The sequence below is a fragment of the Drosophila mojavensis genome, unplaced genomic scaffold (assembly GCF_018153725.1).
Source record: "Drosophila mojavensis isolate 15081-1352.22 unplaced genomic scaffold, ASM1815372v1 contig_136, whole genome shotgun sequence".
Classification (NCBI taxonomy): domain Eukaryota; kingdom Metazoa; phylum Arthropoda; class Insecta; order Diptera; family Drosophilidae; genus Drosophila; species Drosophila mojavensis.
Genome location: NW_025318667.1, coordinates 31315021 through 31334374, shown reverse-complemented (window position 1 = coordinate 31334374; position 19354 = coordinate 31315021). Strand labels below are relative to the sequence as shown.

The 19354-nt window shown below is 37.9% G+C and overlaps 3 protein-coding genes across 15 annotated transcripts; 1 reads left to right on the top strand and 2 right to left on the bottom strand.

Moving 5' to 3' along the window:
• Positions 1–329: 329 nt before the first annotated feature.
• On the bottom strand, positions 330–3434 carry LOC6586304 (trimeric intracellular cation channel type 1B.1). Of its 4 annotated transcripts, none has more exons than XM_015160506.3 (4): positions 3345–3434; positions 1673–1993; positions 1336–1608; positions 330–1273 (listed from the first exon to the last, which is right to left on the bottom strand). In XM_015160506.3, the coding sequence occupies exons 2-4, from the start codon at positions 1948–1950 to the stop codon at positions 994–996; spliced, it is 831 nt and encodes a 276-aa protein (XP_015015992.1). In that variant the 5' UTR covers positions 1951–1993; positions 3345–3434; the 3' UTR covers positions 330–993. The 4 variants fall into 4 exon arrangements, with proteins under 4 accessions (XP_015015992.1, XP_015015991.1, XP_015015990.1 ...); XM_015160505.3 differs by lacking the exon at positions 3345–3434 and adding an exon at positions 2951–3174; XM_015160504.3 differs by lacking the exon at positions 3345–3434 and adding an exon at positions 2786–2857.
• A 1843-nt stretch (positions 3435–5277) lies between these two features.
• LOC6586303 lies at positions 5278–8044 on the top strand. Of its 4 annotated transcripts, none has more exons than XM_002011883.4 (5): positions 5278–5549; positions 6206–6393; positions 6680–6968; positions 7041–7253; positions 7313–8044. In XM_002011883.4, exons 2-5 carry the CDS (start codon positions 6206–6208, stop codon positions 7604–7606), a joined length of 984 nt encoding a protein of 327 aa, XP_002011919.1. In that variant the 5' UTR covers positions 5278–5549; the 3' UTR covers positions 7607–8044. The 4 variants fall into 4 exon arrangements, with proteins under 4 accessions (XP_002011919.1, XP_015015987.1, XP_015015988.1 ...); XM_015160501.3 differs by having other exon boundaries at positions 6191–6393; XM_015160502.3 differs by lacking the exon at positions 6206–6393 and having other exon boundaries at positions 5279–5549.
• LOC6586302 (furin-like protease 2) lies at positions 7946–17210 on the bottom strand. Of its 7 annotated transcripts, none has more exons than XM_015160499.3 (18): positions 17122–17210; positions 15982–16051; positions 14453–15415; positions 14055–14159; positions 13803–13902; positions 13627–13748; positions 13316–13450; positions 13095–13254; positions 12421–12724; positions 11190–12365; positions 10743–10930; positions 10524–10680; positions 10190–10464; positions 9839–10121; positions 9575–9774; positions 9227–9517; positions 8944–9161; positions 7946–8876 (listed from the first exon to the last, which is right to left on the bottom strand). In XM_015160499.3, the coding sequence occupies exons 3-18, from the start codon at positions 15257–15259 to the stop codon at positions 8475–8477; spliced, it is 4923 nt and encodes a 1640-aa protein (XP_015015985.1). In that variant the 5' UTR covers positions 15260–15415; positions 15982–16051; positions 17122–17210; the 3' UTR covers positions 7946–8474. The 7 variants fall into 7 exon arrangements, with proteins under 7 accessions (XP_015015985.1, XP_015015980.1, XP_015015986.1 ...); XM_015160494.3 differs by having other exon boundaries at positions 13827–13902; XM_015160500.3 differs by having other exon boundaries at positions 13627–13902.
• Positions 17211–19354: the final 2144 nt, after the last annotated feature.

Sequence of the window (19354 nt, the reverse complement as noted above, 5' to 3'; positions counted from 1 at the left end):
TGTAAACATTTAAATGAATGTAATGTTGAAATTTCTATTATTTTCGTTGTGTTTTTCATGAATATGAAATGTTTGTTACAATATTTGTACGTGTATTGTCTATTACGATATATAAGATCAATTCTAAAATATTAGCTTATTTTTCAGCTAATTGTTTCTGGGATTTAGCTTATTTTGGCTTATTTTTTCTTCAATTTCAGCTGTTATTTCTCGGGGAAAAACGGCAACACACTGCTTAAAACATTTTTGTCTTGTTACATTCTTTCTCTCTCACACACAATTACACTTGCTCGCTCTGATCGATGTTTTTATAGTAAAGAAAATCAACATTTAAAGGTTCAAATCACATAGATTTATTGCAACCAATGTTCATTAATAACTCATACAAAAGACGTTTAATCGTATGAATGCGCGTTTACATATAAATATACACTAAATAGTCCGATTATTTTTGTACATATGTATATAGTCGTCTGTGATGAACTTTTTAATAGTATATCCAGCTTGAATAAATATATAAAAATGTATTGGTTGGTACATAAAAAAAAGTAAATAAATAAAAATCAAAATTAATAGAATTTGTTTATGACAGATATTTTTAAAATTAACTTTGGCATACCGAAGACTGCGCGCTGGAGCTTGGATAGTGCGTTCCAGGTATTGAACTGCAGACATAAATCGGTAATTAAATTAGTCGTCGTATTTTGAATTTTCAGTCGTCATTATGATCAAAACAAAACAAAATTAACGTTAAGTTCACAGAGTTAAAGGTCACTAAATAGACTACAAATTAAAATTGAGATAGCCAAAAACATGAATTTGTTAAAATCAGAGTCAATCATAAGCAGACACACCCACATGCCGCTTACTGTTGAATTTGATTTTGGTCATCGAATCGAGTACAACAGTCTGACTTTTTGGACTTATAAGTTCGTTTGATATCAATTAATTTTGTAGCTTTGGTTGGCAGCGTATTTTGAGCTAATTTATGATTTAATTGTTTTTCTTAACGTCTTTGCTATCGCCATCCTTGGCCTGGCCACGTCCCAAGATCTTGGCCAAACTATCCCATATACCACCGAAGAAGATAGCACAGCACAGGTTCTCCAATGGCAGGAAGGGATCGTGAATGCCCAGTAAAATAGAAGACAGTTTAAAGTACACCAAGAAGATAACGATGCCAAAGTAGACTAAGGCATGTGGCGCTGAGATCCAATCGGTCTTTTTATCCAACACAAAGATAATGGAGGCCAGCAAAGACGCCTTTGTATAACTGAAACCACGAAGCAACCCATAATGACATCATAAATTAAAAAACGATATGGATTCACTTACAAGGATGGCTGCATAAATTCCATTGCTGTCGGTGTCCATGCACCTCTTATGAGACGCTCGATCAGCTTGGTGAAGCCGGCGCCATTTCCCTTCAGAGTGCCAATTATGATCATGATTATCCAGGCATTTGGATATAGTTTGGCCGCATGTCCCACTCCGTCGTAGACTTTCTTCGCCCGATAAATTTCCTTCATGGCACTGGCCACAATTTTCACAGGCAAAAACTTGGCCACTTTGTATCCAATGTCGAAGGGTGTATAAAAAACTATATACCTGCAAAAATAAGACATATATGAATGTATGTATATATTTATATGTGATTGCATTGGTAACTAACCACACAGCTGTGCCCACGAGGAGTTGTCCAGTGTTTTTCAATGGTGCTAAGATGGGTTCCCCGAGCAACCCGTTGGCCACCATGCCGCCCGCAAATATTACCAGCATTGTGGATAGCCAACATGCCAGCGGATGTTTCCGCGAGAAGGCCTGAGCATTGGCGCCCAAATCCTCGCGCACGGCCAGCGCGGCAAGTAAACTGTGCGCGATATCAAAGAACGGAAACATTTTTAGCTTGATGACCTGATTGGCCACATCCAAAAACGCTTCCGGGTCCATGATCACAGCTGATTTTGTATCCTGTCTTCACAGATGATATTCTCTATAAGACGGAAAATGTTACAAGACAAAGATTATTATTTGTGTAGCAGTTTGTGGGATGCAAATGTGTGTATAAATGTGTGCCACACAATCTCTAAAGAAATATGTTCTTTTACATTTTGCTATTGTTTTTTGATTCGCAGCTAAAAATATTAAATATTATGTTAAGTTATATAATTAAAGGCAACTTCAAGCAACAATTTGCAATAAGCAATAGAATAGAAAATGGCAAAAATGCCCATATGTACATATGTATGTAAGAAGATATGAAGATGTACACATATACATATGTACATATATATATATATATATATATATATCTAATGCACTTGCTCTGATTTCCTACACTTTCTATTGTAAATTTAAATTGAAGCTCCGCGCCGTGATGCTAAAAGATGTAGAAGTTGTCGAATTGTATGTTTTTGCCGAAAAACATAAAAACAAATTCTAGGTCTAAATAAAAATGTCGCTGCTTTGCCAGAGCTCCAAAAATAAATTTCACCGATGAAATGGCGAGGGCTCTAAGAGGCCAGGTCCCCGTGCCAGTCCGTCTGTTCGGCTATTTGCCCGTTCGCCTGCTCCGTTATTACGGTTCTCTTAAGTATTTATGTGTGTTTATACATAATACATATGTTGTATGTATGTATGTATGTTCATGTACAAATCACACGCTGGCGCCGACAATTTTCGATCGAATATTTGGAGAGGTACTTATGTGTATGTGTGTGTACCTATGTATATACTTATGTGTGTGTAATATTTGCATAGATATTTGCAAGATATTTTCTTTTACCCTCCATTTCCGGTTGCAGCTCCTGAAGGTGTCTGCCATACGTATGCAATTTTTTTATGAAAAAGTGTCAGCAATGTGCATTTAACTTGTTCAAATATAATTCTACATGTATACATACATATATGGCCCATACATAACAATAGTAGAAATAGCTTAACAAATTACCTACGTACACACGCGGACAACGGATAGCTGAGTGCAGCGTGAGCACGGGGAGACTGGGCTCGAAGCTGGCCCGTATATTACATGCTCATGTTGATTCGATAATTCTACGTCGCTCTTGGGGAATTTGTTTTATATTTAGAATCTGCGAGTTCTCACTCTGAGAAATATTTGTATGTGTAAATAACATGTACATATGTACATATGTATGTGTAAATAACTAATTGACGAGTAAGATTGTGTCTCATAATTGGAAGTTTGCTGTGCAACACTTAATTCTTATGTTTGCTTATGTATATCAATAAAAAATGTTATGCAAAGAAATACTTCGTCATTGCTATATGTTTTTATTTATTGTTACGCTTTATTATCTGGGCTGTTTTAACCATGTTCCCACCTCAGACTTTGTTTATATGCTTTCTAATATTACTGTCAGCCGGTCACATTGTTCCTTGGTTATTTCACTAACCAGTGTTCGAACTTCGAGCACTAACCACAGAACACAAGCGTTTTGCACACTTTTTTTTTCGAGCATTGCGTCCAGGGATGCCAAGTTAAAATTTGAAAATTACGTAGTCAGGCTCCAAAGTCGACGTGTTTTTCGTAGCACAATGTTGCTGAAAACGTAGATCTACGTACTTTGTTAAGCTTAAAAACAATACAAAAAATGAGTAAACCATTAAATTTTTAAATTAACTGTATTGTGCTTCGTTGTTATTAATTTCATTTGTCGTTTTAGAAAACTAATTACATTCTTCAAATTATACATATTAATTTATATACATGTTTTCCAAAAATATATACATGTTTTGATTAAAATATTTTAGGTGTTTGTCAGAAGGCTCTAAGTTTTACTTTAATCCACTTTTGGTGTGAAGCAATCCTTTTAAAGTCTCCGCGTCTAATTTGTTTCTGTTATTTGTCTTAATTAAATTAATTTCTGAAAATAAACGCTCTACACTAGCACTGTTATGTGGCAAAAGAAGCAAATTTTGGGTTAACTCCGTCAAGATGGGAATCATGTGGGTTGAATTTCCCTTTTTTATGTTTGAAACATAACGCCAAAAGTCGTCTGGCGGTACCGCTTTCTCTTGGTTGGAATTACGTTTGCTTCTTCGTCGGTGTCACTTGTTAAAATTTCCATTTTTTGTACATTCACATTAGTTTTTTTCCCCTCCAATTTCAAGCACAAATTTTAAAGTAAGCGATGTGACGTAACATTATCAGATTTTGCTATGTTATCCCGGCTGAAGCTTGGCAGGCATTTCAGCATAGATCGTCCAAAACAACCAAAATTAAGTATATATAAGGAAATTTCAATAGTAAATACCTTAAAAATGGTCAATCACTAATTTTTTTTACCATACAAGAAGGAAATTAAGTATATAATGGAATAAACTGGGACGCCTCTCGAATGCAGCAAAAATGGCCAATAAGTCAGCAGGAATGGTTTATGGACATAGGGTTTCGCCATCTGTATTATTTATTTATTCCAATTTCCCTACACATTCAAATATAGTACACGCTGAAGCTGCATCAATAAAGGTGCTGGTCACACCTGCTGTCATGTCAGAAACATCCGGTAGAATGAACTAATATTTGTGTATTAATTGCCAAGTCGTAAATTTGTATGATTATGAGTATTGAAACCTAAGGAAACACATAATCTGCCTAAATCAGCTCTTAAAACCTAGACAGAAGCTAACAAAGCTGCGTATCATCTATGGCCATCGGCCATTTGTAATATAAAGAATGAAATTAGTACGTATAATGATGCGGATTGATGGGAAATGCATAATACTTAGTAGAAACTTTTTAGTTTTATAAATTCAAGCCTTAGACGTAAGGTTAAATCCATTATATGCAAAAGTAAAAGTGGTCAAGGGATTGCATGATCAATAACTGCTTAGAAAACCTTTATATTTGACGATTCGTGAATATATATAGAACATGTGATTAGCCGCCTAGCTCGTTTTATTTAGTCTTCTAGTTTTAAGACAAATAACAGTGTCAAAGTTGCTCGATTTTCATACAAATTCAAACGCGCACCCACCATTTTATGAAATAATGACGTCACGCTGTTCGCTTTGCATAACCTACTATCACTCAATCGTAAAGTGTTCTGTGGTTAGTGCTACTAGACAGATTTTTCGGTGTTGAAAAAGTTTGTTCTACATGTCTAGTCTATTTGTTCTCTGGTTAGTGGCGCAACCTACTGTGTCTTTTAACAGTGTATGTGTTGTTTGGTTAGTGGTTCGGGGGTTAGTGTTAAATATTAAGCTATCGATAAGAATATGGATCTTGTATAATCGATACATCGATGACACAATTATCAAAATTTTTATGTTTTTTGACATCACTAACTTACTGTATTTTTTGTGTTTTTACAAATTCCAATAAAAACTTCCAAAACTTCAGCGAACTACTATTGAATAATTCCGTCCACACGAGACTGTATCTCGGCATAATTTGTAAACGACTCCACACACGCCTATTCACACATCTCATACAAGCAATATATTTATAATTATATGTTTGTACAAAAAGTGCTGCAAATTATTACTTTGCCTTTAACAACAATTTAAAGGGCTCTCGACAAAAGGTAAGTGTCATTTACAGTTTGTTTTAAAACGCTACTCATATTTAAGAAAGAATATGAAAAGCAAGTCATTTGAACCAAACAAGTCTATATTTATTTAAATACATACATACATATGTAAAAGCCACACTCATAAGCACACACATTCAAACGCACGCACTCATTGTAGATCTTGACTTATTTGGTAAAACTGATTTGCGCAATGTAAAGGTCGAAGCCGTTGGTGCTCATTAGGAAGGGAATATATAACATAATGTAATATGGTTTAATCTGAGATAAACCTGGTTTCTGTTATTATGCTATTTAGGCTTGCATACATACATATGCATGTGTACAAAAACCATTTATGTTATCTTCTGATTGTTACTAACTAAACATCAACAGTGGCACGCATGTATGTACATGCACATGCATACATACATTTGTATAAGTGTTTGTTTTCTCATATTCTCCATTAGCAAATCAAGCACATTATATAAAAAACAGTAAGTTATCATTGGATTGGTAAATGGAAATAGTAAAAATTACCGAGCACTTAAGTTCCTCAAAAGTAGCAAGGATCTCGGTAAACTCCCGGAAAATTTTGAACTTACACACACTTCTGTACTCGTTTGTTATTTGTTCGTATGTAATGTTTGAAATAGGGCGTTGATTTTCAGATGGCTTCGAATTCATCTAAGAAAAACAAATCGTCTGGTTTACGCATATTGTGGATACCAGGACGAAAAAGCCATCCGAAAGGTCGATTGAGTTCTACAAACAAACAGATCTCGTATTCGCCCACCCAAAAGAAAAGCGAGGTGTGGAGCTTGGGCGGCAGCAAGGCCCAAACTGAACTAATTGACTTGTGAGTATATTGACAATACATGTTAAGCAGCTAATAAATCACCCCCTCCTATGTACTTCAAATTAAAAAAAAAAAAAAAAAAAAAAAAAAAAATGAGTAAACCATCTACATCATATGGCACATACTCTCACAATTATATATGTATGTACTCTGCTAATATATCTATGTAATATCAGCAGGCGAAGCCATATTTAGATGTCGTAACAAGTGTAATTTTGTTTATTGTATAAATATATACAATAGAATCTGGTTATAGCGACTTAAGCATCTGTTCATATTGTTTTAGGCCCTCGCCAGAAATAAGCGGTGCCTCGACTTCATCATCATTGGCACTGCTAGGCGGCATGTCATCGACGCTTGTGAAGAGTGTAAAAGGCGATTCGCTGGATCGTAGTAATATAACAACGCCAGATGACGCAATAGCTGTATCAGAATGTGCCACGTTGCCAACAACTCCAATCGCTGCAATAACTCCTAATTTAAATAGTCCACTGTCGGAGCTGGCTCCGTCGACAGCCTCAACTGCGGCAATGCCATCCCCGATTGTTGTCACAACAGTTGAAATTCTTGATTTAGTAAGTGGTTGACATAGCTTCTACGTAGATATGATTCACAGATCATCTTAATATCAATTTTTATTTCAACAGCATAGTATTTTAAATCCCGATGATTTGCCGAAGGTCCCATCACTCGGCGAAGCTGATATATCAACTGCCGTTGGTTTAAATAGCTCGGCAGGGACGACAGCTTCGATAGCAACCAATTCATCTCCCTTAGCCAATTGCAAAGCCCACAACCAGACAGCTGTCAGGAACAGCTCACCCCATAAGAGCAGATACAGAAACCATAACAATAACCAGGTTAGCTTGAATTATATTGCTCACGATGTGACGAATCAACTGATTCTTTCTTTATCCAGGATGATATAAATTCAATTGAAAGTATTTCTAGTTTTAATAGAAATCAAATATCTTCAAATTTTGAATGGATTGATGAAATGGTGCACCAACGCAACTGCTCCGAACTGATGCATAAAAACAAACGTAAAAAATCTAAAAGATCAATCGTTAGCCAGGAAATGGATCAGTTAGATGGCCGCGCAGTTAAGGAGAAACATGACACGAAATCAATGGCACCTTATGATGATAATGATGAAAAGGTGGTTAAATGTCTCTACTATTCGCTCATGTGCTGCGACTGTACAATATCATAGATTTAGAAATAAACAAACGGTGCATATGCACGTACATATGCGAATGTATGTAGCTTAAGAATGTATGCATCTAAAAACTTGCTCAAATATTGTGTATGTATGTATGAACTTGTACACTTTTATTCGGACCAGATGATAAAATGCTCTGTGCATACGTACAACCAGCCAGCCAACCAGTGCAAATAATCGTGATCAAGTATTCCATTAAATAATTCTATGGATATAAAGAATTATTATTTTCATCAAATCTCAAAGCTCGAAATACAATATCTAATTTGTCAATTTATATTTACAGTTACGTGTCCCACACACAAACATAGATATACATTATTATATCGCTATTTGATACTTTTTATACATAAACGTATATTTGCCTGTAAATAAACTGAAAGCATTTGTCTGCTGAAACGTTTTCAATGTTTTCGAAACATTACTGAATATCATAACCACTTATTACTCACTTACATTTGCTATCACATCATACATTCATGTATATCATTACTCTTCCTATAACCATAAACATATGTACATGCCTATACCCATATACGAAGTTCCTTTAAAAACGACTCCTGTTGCACAGGATAAGTACAAAATAAAAAAATAACACACTTATTATTTAACTTGACATAACATTTTTCATAAAAATTTAATACAAACATTAAATTTATAAATATATATATATATATAAAAACAATTCACAATCACATATAAATTTTTATCATTTCGGATGTTAAATATTTCGATTCGCTATATTCCTCAAGTAAGGTTAAAATTTACTAGTCCAGAGCAAGAAATTCAGGATCAAAGTTGGTGTTAATTTTGTGGCAATTGTTGCTATGGGTGCATTCACATTCAATCTATTAAAGAATCAGCTATGAACAACCTTAGTATTCATTCTGCTGCTCGTTGCCTGATTCAAATACGTGGGACTGTTACTTTCGGTGTATATGTTTGCATTGTGATGCGTATCGAATTTGTTTTGATTCGTATTATCCGCACCTTTGCAATGAAACTCGACCGCGTCAATATCATTTGTACTTTTAATAAAAAATTCGTTACCATTCATTGGACCATTGGGTTCGTAGACGACTTTCTTAACAGTCCTCACATTGGCATCCATATCATCATCTGTATTATCATCTGTATCATCACCGTCCTCGCCCACATTGAATATAAATCTAGCTTCATTGCTCGGATCGCTCTTACGACCCGATCTGCTTATTATTTTCCTGTACCGAACCGAATTCCTTGATCCGTAGTTGCTGTTGCGCTGCACCAGTTAACAAAAAATTAGGATAAACATATTTGGCGAAATACCTAGAACGTCTTTTTCTTACCTGTAAAACGGCAAATATTATAGAGAATATCGTGATAATTAACAAACAGATGGCAATCGCAATCGCTGTAATGGCTGTCAGCGGTGAGTCAAGACGCAAAGCAAATGTGCCGCTATTACCATCGTTGCCATTGGCTGATCGATCCCCATTCCTAAAAATACTGTCGGAGCCCACCACGGTACGACGTTTACCAGCTGTCGATACTGTCTTACATTCGCCTACAACGGAAAACAGTTGTCAATTAAATAAACATTCCTCAATTCCACTAATTACGGCACATTACCGGTGTCCATGTCACAATGACAACAGTTTTCCAAGCTAGTTTCATTATCGGTAGACGTTTTATTTGGACAGCATGGCACGCACTGGCTATTTAACTGATCTAAATGGAACGGGGGAGCGCATGCCTTGCACGAGTACTGGCCGGGACCAAAGCACGAGCGGCACGATTCGTGACAGCTCTTGCACCTCTGGGTTGTTGCATCATAGTACTGAGAGCTGAGGCATTCCATGCAAAGGCCGCCATCAAGCATAAAATGTGTGGGGCACGATGAACATGCCAATGGACCAGCACCTAAAGCATAATCCATTAACAATTTATCATTTGGGAGTCACGTTTTACAGTACGTACCATTGCAGGTCTTGCAATAGTGATGACATTTCAGACAGCCAAACTCCGACTTGTAGAATCCTTCGGGGCACTCCGGATGACATTCTCCTGCAGCCAGCTGCCAACCAGCCGGGCACTGGACGCACTGATTACGACGCGGTCCGCTGCACGTGTGACAACTGAGGTAACACTTGGCACAGATGCCGCGATCGCTGTAGTAGCTTCAATCAAAATATATTCAGTCCATAAATGTGTTACCATTTGATATACTGCTCCCTGTCTTACCCGTCGGCGCAAGTTGTGCGACATTCGCCGTTTTGCAGCTCAAGACCCTTGGTACAATTGCTACAATTGGTGCGGGATACACATTGTGTGCAAGTATGTAGACATGGCGTGCAGACGCCCGTTTCCATAAAAAAGCCGTCTTGACAGCCGCTCACGCAACTGCTCTGCTCCAACAGCCGGTTCTGATGGCAGGATAGACAATTGGTAGACAGCGGTCCGTTGCAAGTCGCGCATGACTTATGACAATGGTTGCACTTGCCCTCAGCTAGGTTGAAATACTCGGCTGGACACAGCACGGGAGAAGCAACTCATTAAATATGACTGACACAAATCGAGTCGAACTAGACTTACATTCAGAGCAGCTTTCACTGCCAGCCACAATGCAGCTATCCTTTTTGTTGAGCGTCCAGTTAGGCAGACACTCTGAGCAGATGCCATTGCTACTGCAAGTCTTGCAGCCCTCATGACAGGGCAGGCACTCCAAGCGCTTTTTATCGGCATAAAAACCTTCGGGGCAGTTGTTCAGGCATTTGTTCTGATACGCGTAACGACTGGGGCGGCAAGTGATGCAATTATTTTCGGAAGCTTCATTACATGTGGCGCACGACGGATGACAGTAGGCGCATCTGCGTTAAAAATAATACACATATAATATATGATAATTTTTGAGTCACTTGCATCGTACTTGTTCTCGTCAGTCTCGTATGTGTTCAAGGGACAGGCTGAGATGCATTTGTTCTCATGCATGACGAGATGATGGTCACAGCTGGTGCAGAACTCGGGACGGTCCTGACAGGATGCACAATTCGGCTCACACGGGACACACGTTTTGTTCTTGATGTCTATAAGGAAGTACCAATGTTATCACTATTTCAGTTATCGTATCTTGATACCACACGCTCACCTTCAAAGTAGCCATCGGGGCATACTTGCAGACAGACGGCGAGATCAGTAACATGCAAGTGTGCCGGCGCGCAGGTAAGGCAGCTATCCGGTCCAGCCCCAGCACATGTTTCGCACGAATCGTGACAGGGCCAACATATACCCACTTGATTTGGAAACGAGCGCGGCGGGCAACGACTAACGCAGGTGCTGCACATGCAAGAAATATCAGAATATTAAGTAACTGCTACCAGGTGGAAGACAAAATATATTCGGCAGACCATGCTCTCAATATATAGGGAGCACAGGTTACCCTCGCTTAGTGGCAATCCCATGAAACCAATCAACAGCAACAAATAATAAATTTATAAATACATAGAGATACACAGCTGATAGAGCTTGGATGTTGGACTGGTGTCTGACTCTCCTAAGCAAACGGATCGGCTAACTCAAGAGTAAACACACTTACTTATCCAGACGGTAGTGGCTGCACGCCACACACTGTGTGGGTCCACGGCCATAGCAGCCAAGGGAATCGCATTCGGCATCGCAGGAATACTGTATGAGCTTGTTATCGACATTGGGCAGACCATTAGACGATTGGGCCGCTAGTGGGGCCGAGACATTTTGGCCGTCAAGCGTGGCGGTTGCCATCTCGGGACTGGAGCCTGCGCTGCTAAATAGGTTTTGATAGTTCAGGTAGCTCGCAAAGCTGTCCGTATTGAAGTTACCGCCTTCGTTGGCTGGCTGGCCTATATTGGAGGCTGATGAGAATAAGAATGGATTGCTTGCAATAGGATTGTTGCGCAGCTGCGTATTTAGAAGCTCAGATTTGAGACGCATCGGCTGCGTTGAGGTGCCATAGAAGATCAATTGCCATTTGGATAGAATTCCTGGCTGATTGACACGCCGACGTCCGCCGTTGATCACCTGCAGTGTCCAACGACCCTCGGCCTTTTCACCCCAGTAGTGGACGCTGAGGAATGGCCAATCATCGAAGTTGGATTTGACAATGTCGCGAGGCCGCTCAAACAGCAGCGTGCTTGTCGTACCCATTGGCGAGGTGAGCAGGATACGCAGATTGCCTCGTGGAAAGAAGCGCAGCGTGATGCGGCACTGGACATGCTCCAGATAGCGCACTTCGTTAATGGTGCCGGCACAGCCGTTTACATCCATATGCGTAGCCAGCGAGTAGCCGTAGGCGCCCTCGATTTTACGATCTTCATTGTTTTCACGAGACTTGCAAATGTGCTGCGGAGGCACCGTGTTCCATTGCTCTGCCAGCGCAACCATAGCACCCGCATCCATTAGACCGTAGCCGAACTTGTGGCTATACTTTCGCTTGACGCCGTTGAGTGTCCAGCCGCTCTCCTTTTCCAGTGGTCCAGGCCGCGACGTATATACCACCAAATATTGCATGTCACGCCACGTTATATTCTGATTCGCTTCGAGCGCTAAGGCGCAAATTCCAGCAGCCAGTGGCGCTGATGCCGATGTGCCAGTGTGCTCCACCGTACAGATGTGATCTGGGCGCAGGCGCCCGTCCATGTCAACAGTAGCCACGCTCTTATCGTGTCCAGGCGTCCCTGAGCTGTAGGTGGTGGCCAGCGTAGACGAACACTCCTCCAAGTACCAAGGTTTAAATCTTTAAGAGGAAATACATATAGACAAATCCTTTTCGACTCGAATAATTGTCTTACCCTGCTTGTGTGGCGCTCGATATAGAAAGTGTGAATATGGAATTGGTATAGCCATCACAGTTGCAGGAGTCGGTATAGCGACCACCGTTGCCAGAGGCCCATACAAAAATTGAGCCCTTACCCTGACGGCCACTGGTTACGCCATAAATAAAAGCACGGCGTGCCAATGGGCCTGGCCCATCGACCGTAGAGCCGTCATCCTCTGGACCCCAAGACGCGCTATATATATCGATATGGCCTGGATTCAAGCTTAATGCCTGTGCCTCAACCACATCATTCACTTTACCATCTAGCATGCGAACGCCTGGAATGAGTATTATCATTAATTTCAATATATGTATGTACACTGATGAAGGGATTAGGTAAGTACTTTACGTCAATTAAGATGAGTATAAGATTCGTTTGACGATCGCACAGGTATTGGTCCATTCAAACATATAATTCAAATTTTACTTCTATCACCCTAGGCTAAGAAATGATGGTAGGTACTTCCCAATCGGGAAGAGGCGATTCAACACTGATACTAAAACCTCATTCTAGAGCATTCACAACATTCACAGCACTTATGTACATATGTACACGTTGATTTTGATTTTATTTTCGTTTTTGTTTTGTATTTCAAGATTATTTAATTTCGTTTGCATCGTTTTTGGTTTGTTTTTTGCTTTGCTTACCCCCAATGCTGGCATTATATGCCACGCCAACTCCGCAGTAGTTATTAAAGGCAACTGCAGCAACCTCTCCGGCACATCTAGTGCCGTGCTTATTGTCGCCGTTATCCTGCGGCGTGGGATCGGAATCGTTGCCATTAATGTCAAAGGAAGCATCTGGATCCTAAAATGAGTGATTCAATGAACTTGTAGAATCGTCGTGAATATTGAAATGTGGAGCATACATAGTTTTGAGCTAAATCCGGATGATTGGTTTGAATTCCGTCATCCAGAATGGATACAACAACACCTTTACCAGTATAGCCCTTCTGCCAGGCGGGACCAATATTCATGTCAAGTCCATCCTTAGCTCCGCCATTCTATGGAATACGAAACAAAGTTATGTAATTCATAGTGTCACAAACTAAATACATATAGATATAGATCACATATAGATTAACGCATGCACATGAGATAGTAATGATAATAGAGTATAAATGTGTAGATATATGTATGTGTATGTATAGTTGAGATGAAATATGGCCTGATGACATACTTTACTCACCAAATACCACTGTTCCTTAAACAACGGATCGGAGAATATGAGATGCGACGTGACGTCACGGTACTCAAGGCGCGGCGAATGGGCTCCACCCAACGATGTTGATAGGACAGGGTCTGGGGAATATGAAAAATGCGTATTCGTTTGCTGATCGATAACGTAGTCATTACTCTGGCGCAAAATATGGTACGGACTGTAGGTGGGTATATCTTGATAGGGGCCATCCCGTTTTCGACGGATCTTCTCATGCTGCTGCTGTAGCCATTTAACCTAGAAAGCATTGTAAAAAGCAAACGTCAATCAAGGGGGTCATTAACCAAACAAAAAATTCAAGGTCAGACAGCATGTACATATGTATACATGTACATGTGTACGCATACATATATATATAGTCAAGGTGTACGCTGGCTATCCACACTCACCTCGAACTCCGACTTTAAGGCACTGTGATGTTTGCGACTCGACCGAAGCGAACGCTTCGACACACGATGATGCTGAAATAGATAATAGTCGTCAAGGGCACCAATCTGTAAAAGATAAAAATAGTTAATGGTAAGTTCAAATTCATGTTCAGCTCCACACAGACACAGGCGAGAAGAGGAGAAACCTCTTGCAGAGAGAGCATTCGTCATAATGACAAAGAACGAGATGAACAACCAGACCATATAGATTTCATGGTTAGAATTGATTACCACAATTGATTTTAGCGTGAAAACAAAAGTTTATGAGCAGCGACAATTAGTCTGTGGATTTGACATGCCTTTGTCTGCAATGGTTTCTAATTTACAGTATCCTGAAATATATAATAGTGCTTTCGTACCTGTCCCTTGTTGGTAAAGCCATGTTTGCTAGCTATGATATCTGCCACGGATTTGCCAGCGGGTATATGCACGGCAAACTCATTTGTGTAGATTGGATCGTCGGGTATGCTATACGCACCAAATATATCAATATCATCTAAATGATGTTTCTCAGTCTCTTTCGCGTTCTTCCCTGCACTGGCACTACTGCTGCTGTTTCCGATGTTGTTCTTATTATTGATTTTACTATTGTTGTTGTGAGTATTACTAGCCTCAGAGTCAGTCTCAGCGATGAGTGTTGGGTCTTTACCTTTACTATTCCCACTTTGTTGGGCTTTCCTGTATTTATGTTGATAATTCGAGTAGTTTTTGCTGTTGCTCTTGCTGGTTGGAGAGAATTCAGTGGCTATCTCGTTAATTTTGAGTATTCCAGCAGAGTTATGAGTTTTGCTTGCGCCTTCGATATCATTATTATCATACGTATTATTATGATTATTATTTGTAATATTGTTGTGAAAAGCAGCACTAGTATTTCTTACACATAGGATTGCTAAAACTAATACAAAATATATACAGCTTGTTGCCATTCGATTATATTCACATAAACAGATTTTTCTATTGAGCTTTGCAGCGTGTGGATGGCATCTGCTGGCCGTTGGCTTTTCCAATTTCCAGCAGGATACTGATGCAGATGCTGATTTAGATATTGATGATGTTGATGCTGTTTCTCGCCGCTGGTCGTTGCTGTCGTTGGCGCAGTCAGTACACGTACGCTCCACAATAAATGGTAATTCGACGGTTCCTTTGCCAATGCCTATATCCAGCATATTTAACTCTGTTCGATTTTGGATTTGTATTTGTATTTGGCTATCGCTTCTCGATTCTTCACCCTCAAAATTTTCTACAGAGTGTGTATATTAACGAAGATGTGAGTATCTGTTATCTGGATTCAATGTGTCTTCATAGGTCTGAATTTGGAATATCTGTAGAAATCAATAGAAACAGAAATATATTTATATATGTACTTAAATACAACGCAACTTCAATCACTTATTTACAGATCGTTTTACCACATTTAGGTAAAAAAAAAAAAATAAATAAATAAATAAAACAAAAAGTAAATAAAATAAATGAATATCACTCGCCGGAAACGTGATTCATGACCCATGCTAAGTCACACACATGCATAGAGTACTATGGCTTCTTTAAGCATCTTAGATCTGATCTCTCGACATGATTTATCACTTAATTTGTTCAGTTATTACTTTCATTTCTGCATTCGTAAACGCTTTTTAGCCATTGACATCGGAATAGAAATATGTTTATAAATTATTATTAAATTAAACATGTACATATCCTATATATGTATCGTAGCTTGTTAAAGCCATCATTAGCTAACTATATTAAGTGATTCCACAGCTCATGAACAGGTAAAAAACAAACAAACACAAAAATATGTGTATAAAGGATATACATATATAACGTATTATGCCATACACAATGCATTTTTAAGAGTACGAAATGTACGTAGATATAAATTTATACATACGATTCTCCACGTCCAGGCATGTGTAATACGTGCTTGATTGATTCTAATTTGAATAAAATTACGTTTTCAGCTTTATTGATTATTTGGTTTCACGAAGCGTCAGTCAACATTATGTATTATACATGAAATATAAAAAGAAATCATGAATATGACTTATTTATATTATACATATATATTTATGTCCTAAGTAATATCAATGCATATGTACATAAGAAATGCCTGTATACTTGTACAATGTGTATATATGTATATACATACATATAATTATATATATATATATATATATATATATATATATATATATATATATATATATATATATATATATATATATATATATATAAGCATAGTTGCATTTCTTATTTATAACACTTGAGACAAGTACTGTAGGCATACCTACATACAATTATAGGAAATAAAGCATTATACATATTGGTTTATATTTCACTGTGCCACTCGTTTATAAAACAACAACAGATCATTATTATGTACATACAAATATTTATGTATGTGTTCACACACATATGTACATATGTAGGTAGTTGTTTTCTTTTATTATAAATTCAAACTCGTTCGTTTTGCACTTAATCATAGATTTTTTATTTATATATTTAGATATTTTGCACAAGCTATACAAAATCAAACAAAAAAAAAAAAAAAAGTACCAACAACGCTTTAGTTGCATATACAGATGTGGGTGAATTTAGCAGGCACAGGGTGTGCACTAGAACTTATAGACATGTACATACATATGTATATATGCAAATGCAAACGCAAATGCATACATCTCCTTATTTTTGTATACGTATACGTAAGACTTTTTACTGCATTTTTCTATGTGCACTAACAGAAGATTTACATAACTATGTATGCATGTGTGTACATGCACCATTAGGTACAAAAACATAACATAGTACATGGCACAGACATCCGCATGTTGTTACAAACAATTTAACATGTGTATGTATTATTTTTTTTTTAACTTTGTATCTATGTACATTATGTGTATCGTTATGTACATGTATTTATGTTCCAGTCACTTTGCATTGCTTTTTTTCACTTTGGTTTTTTTTTTCGCATTAACTAAAAGTAGTTTATCAACACCACTGAAGGAGAACGTGCTTACCGTGAGGAACTTACCGAATGGAACGGAACGGAGCGGACCGACCGAACGAACAAACGACGCAACCTCTACTACGCTCCAGCTTAAACTGAACTTTATTTTGAAGTTAATACATACATACACCAATACGCTTGTATGAAACGTACCTACATACGACATTCGTATAGCGTTGACTATCTCTGCTCACTGGATTTAAGCTAGTGGTAGTACGTACGTACCTATGTATACATACACTCGTGAATTTACATGTATGCGTAAAGTGCTCGTGTATTAATGCTCGAGAAAGCACAGCTTTAAGCTTTCAAAAGAAAATAAAATACAAAATATAACACGCAACCGTGCTGTAACAAATCTCAAACTAATTAGTATTACGTGTCTACATATTTTCCAACACAGGCACAAGGTATACATATACATATGAACAAATTTAAAACATGTTTCGTATGCAGCTCCAAGCCAACTTACTTACACAAAGGCACATTAAGATGTGCATATTTACATATGTATGTACATGTGTACGCATACAAATGTATGTTTGCCTCTAGCTCTCTCAGAGCTGACATTCAAAGAGGTAGCGTCTGCAAAGCAAGGTTTTTTTGACTGACCAATCAAAACAATTGTTACTGGATTTTTTTGCTGCTTTTATTTATACTTAATTGTTTGGCAAAATCACGCGAATAAATATAAATATCTGCTACTAACAGATAGATATTTATTTATGGATGTTAAATAAACAATTGTTGACAAATTAATATTTAATTTGTACGTTTATGAACACATTTATAGACTTTCTGGTGGCGGTGCATCAATACAGGGTGACACAAAGTTCACATTTTGTCCTTGTTCCAAAGTGGTTAATCCTGATTACCAGCTGTTTTCGCATGTCGCGCATACAATTATTATCGAATAGTTACATACATATGTACATAAGTTGACCCATTGCGCATATGGTTGATAAGCCAACCAACCATGTGCTTTGTTCGGCACATTATTTATATAATGAATTAATGGAAACCGTCTTAATTTGTTATTTGGTTACCTGCTAACGCTAATATCAGTCACGGCCAAAAAGCCCAAGCTCCCAAATACACACATACTTATGAATGTATACGCTCAGAGAGCAGCTTATTTTTCGCTCATTCTCTCAACGAACGATGGAACTACAAAAACTAAAAACAAACAAAAAAAAAAAATAAAAAAAAAACAACAATTAAAGCTGTAGTGCGGTTTCGACTAACACCACACACAATTGCAATCGCAAAAAAATACATACACATATATACATATGTACACGAGTACATATACATACATAAATGTGTGTATCTATTGCAAGTGTACGGGAGAGTGCATTGCAGTGTGATTGAATTGCGTCACAGCTGCGTTCAGTTTACGTTTCCTTTTGTGGCCAGCATACATTCATCCATAGGTGGCGCCGGTAGCAATTGCAGCACGTCGATTTTTGTTTATAGGATCTGTGTGCCAGTTTCAATCGATCCACTTCCGTCGTCTCGCAATACGCGAAACTTATCTGGGGAAATATGGAAAATATTTCGTCGCATTCCCGCGAAATGATCGTATGTTGATTTTTTTTGGCGAAATTGAAGTTTTAATGAAGAATGGTTAGAAAATGTCTGTCTCACATACTTGCAAAAAATAAAGAACTGAATTCGCTCTAGTTTCGAAAAAAAAAAAAAATTAATTTCAATTCAAGCGTATGTATACTAACATACAATAACAAAATTAACAAATAAGAAAGCAGTAGTCGAGACTGCCCGACTACGAGATCCCCTGAACCCTTCGAGCAACTGATATTTCAATAATTATTGGTACATGCACACACACAGCCATACGCAAGCACGCATAAACACGCATTGGTTGCAGTGGTGGCTTTCTTTTGAAACTTAATTGTTTAATAACTTTTCTTGTGGATGGACTATCTTCATGAAACTTTTAGATCATGAATATAATATAGATATGCATGTATTTGTTAAAGCATTTGAAATACGCCTTTTACAAATATGTATAAATTTTGACAAAAATCGAAATGCCATAAAGTACATATAAATCTACATAAAAAATTTGGTGACTCTACCTTTAAAGATGTAGGAGATATAAATTTATTACTGGTTTTCGATGTTTTAAATCGATAACAAAATAACGGGACAACTTATCGATATTTGAAAAACAGACTTGATATGAGCGTGGTGTACACGGACCTAGGAAAAAAAATTTCAAGTCTAGCTTTTATAT

Excerpts from the sequence above, each read along its gene's own strand:
- LOC6586304 (XM_015160506.3), bottom strand. The coding sequence starts at position 1,950 with ATGGACCCGGAAGCGTTTTTGGATGTGGCCAATCAGGTCATCAAGCTA. Across the intron at positions 1,609-1,672 it reads CTCGTGGGCACAGCTGTGTG|GTATATAGTTTTTTATACAC; the intron begins GTTAGTTACCAA and ends TTATTTTTGCAG. Across the intron at positions 1,274-1,335 it reads GAATTTATGCAGCCATCCTT|TTATACAAAGGCGTCTTTGC; the intron begins GTAAGTGAATCC and ends TCGTGGTTTCAG.
- LOC6586303 (XM_002011883.4), top strand. The coding sequence starts at position 6,206 with ATGGCTTCGAATTCATCTAAGAAAAACAAATCGTCTGGTTTACGCATA. Across the intron at positions 6,969-7,040 it reads CAGTTGAAATTCTTGATTTA|CATAGTATTTTAAATCCCGA; the intron begins GTAAGTGGTTGA and ends TTATTTCAACAG. Across the intron at positions 7,254-7,312 it reads GAAACCATAACAATAACCAG|GATGATATAAATTCAATTGA; the intron begins GTTAGCTTGAAT and ends TTCTTTATCCAG.
- LOC6586302 (XM_015160500.3), bottom strand. The coding sequence starts at position 15,259 with ATGCTGGATATAGGCATTGGCAAAGGAACCGTCGAATTACCATTTATT. Across the intron at positions 13,903-14,054 it reads CCTTAAAGTCGGAGTTCGAG|GTTAAATGGCTACAGCAGCA; the intron begins GTGAGTGTGGAT and ends AATGCTTTCTAG. Across the intron at positions 9,518-9,574 it reads CTATTGCAAGACCTGCAATG|GTGCTGGTCCATTGGCATGT; the intron begins GTACGTACTGTA and ends ATTATGCTTTAG.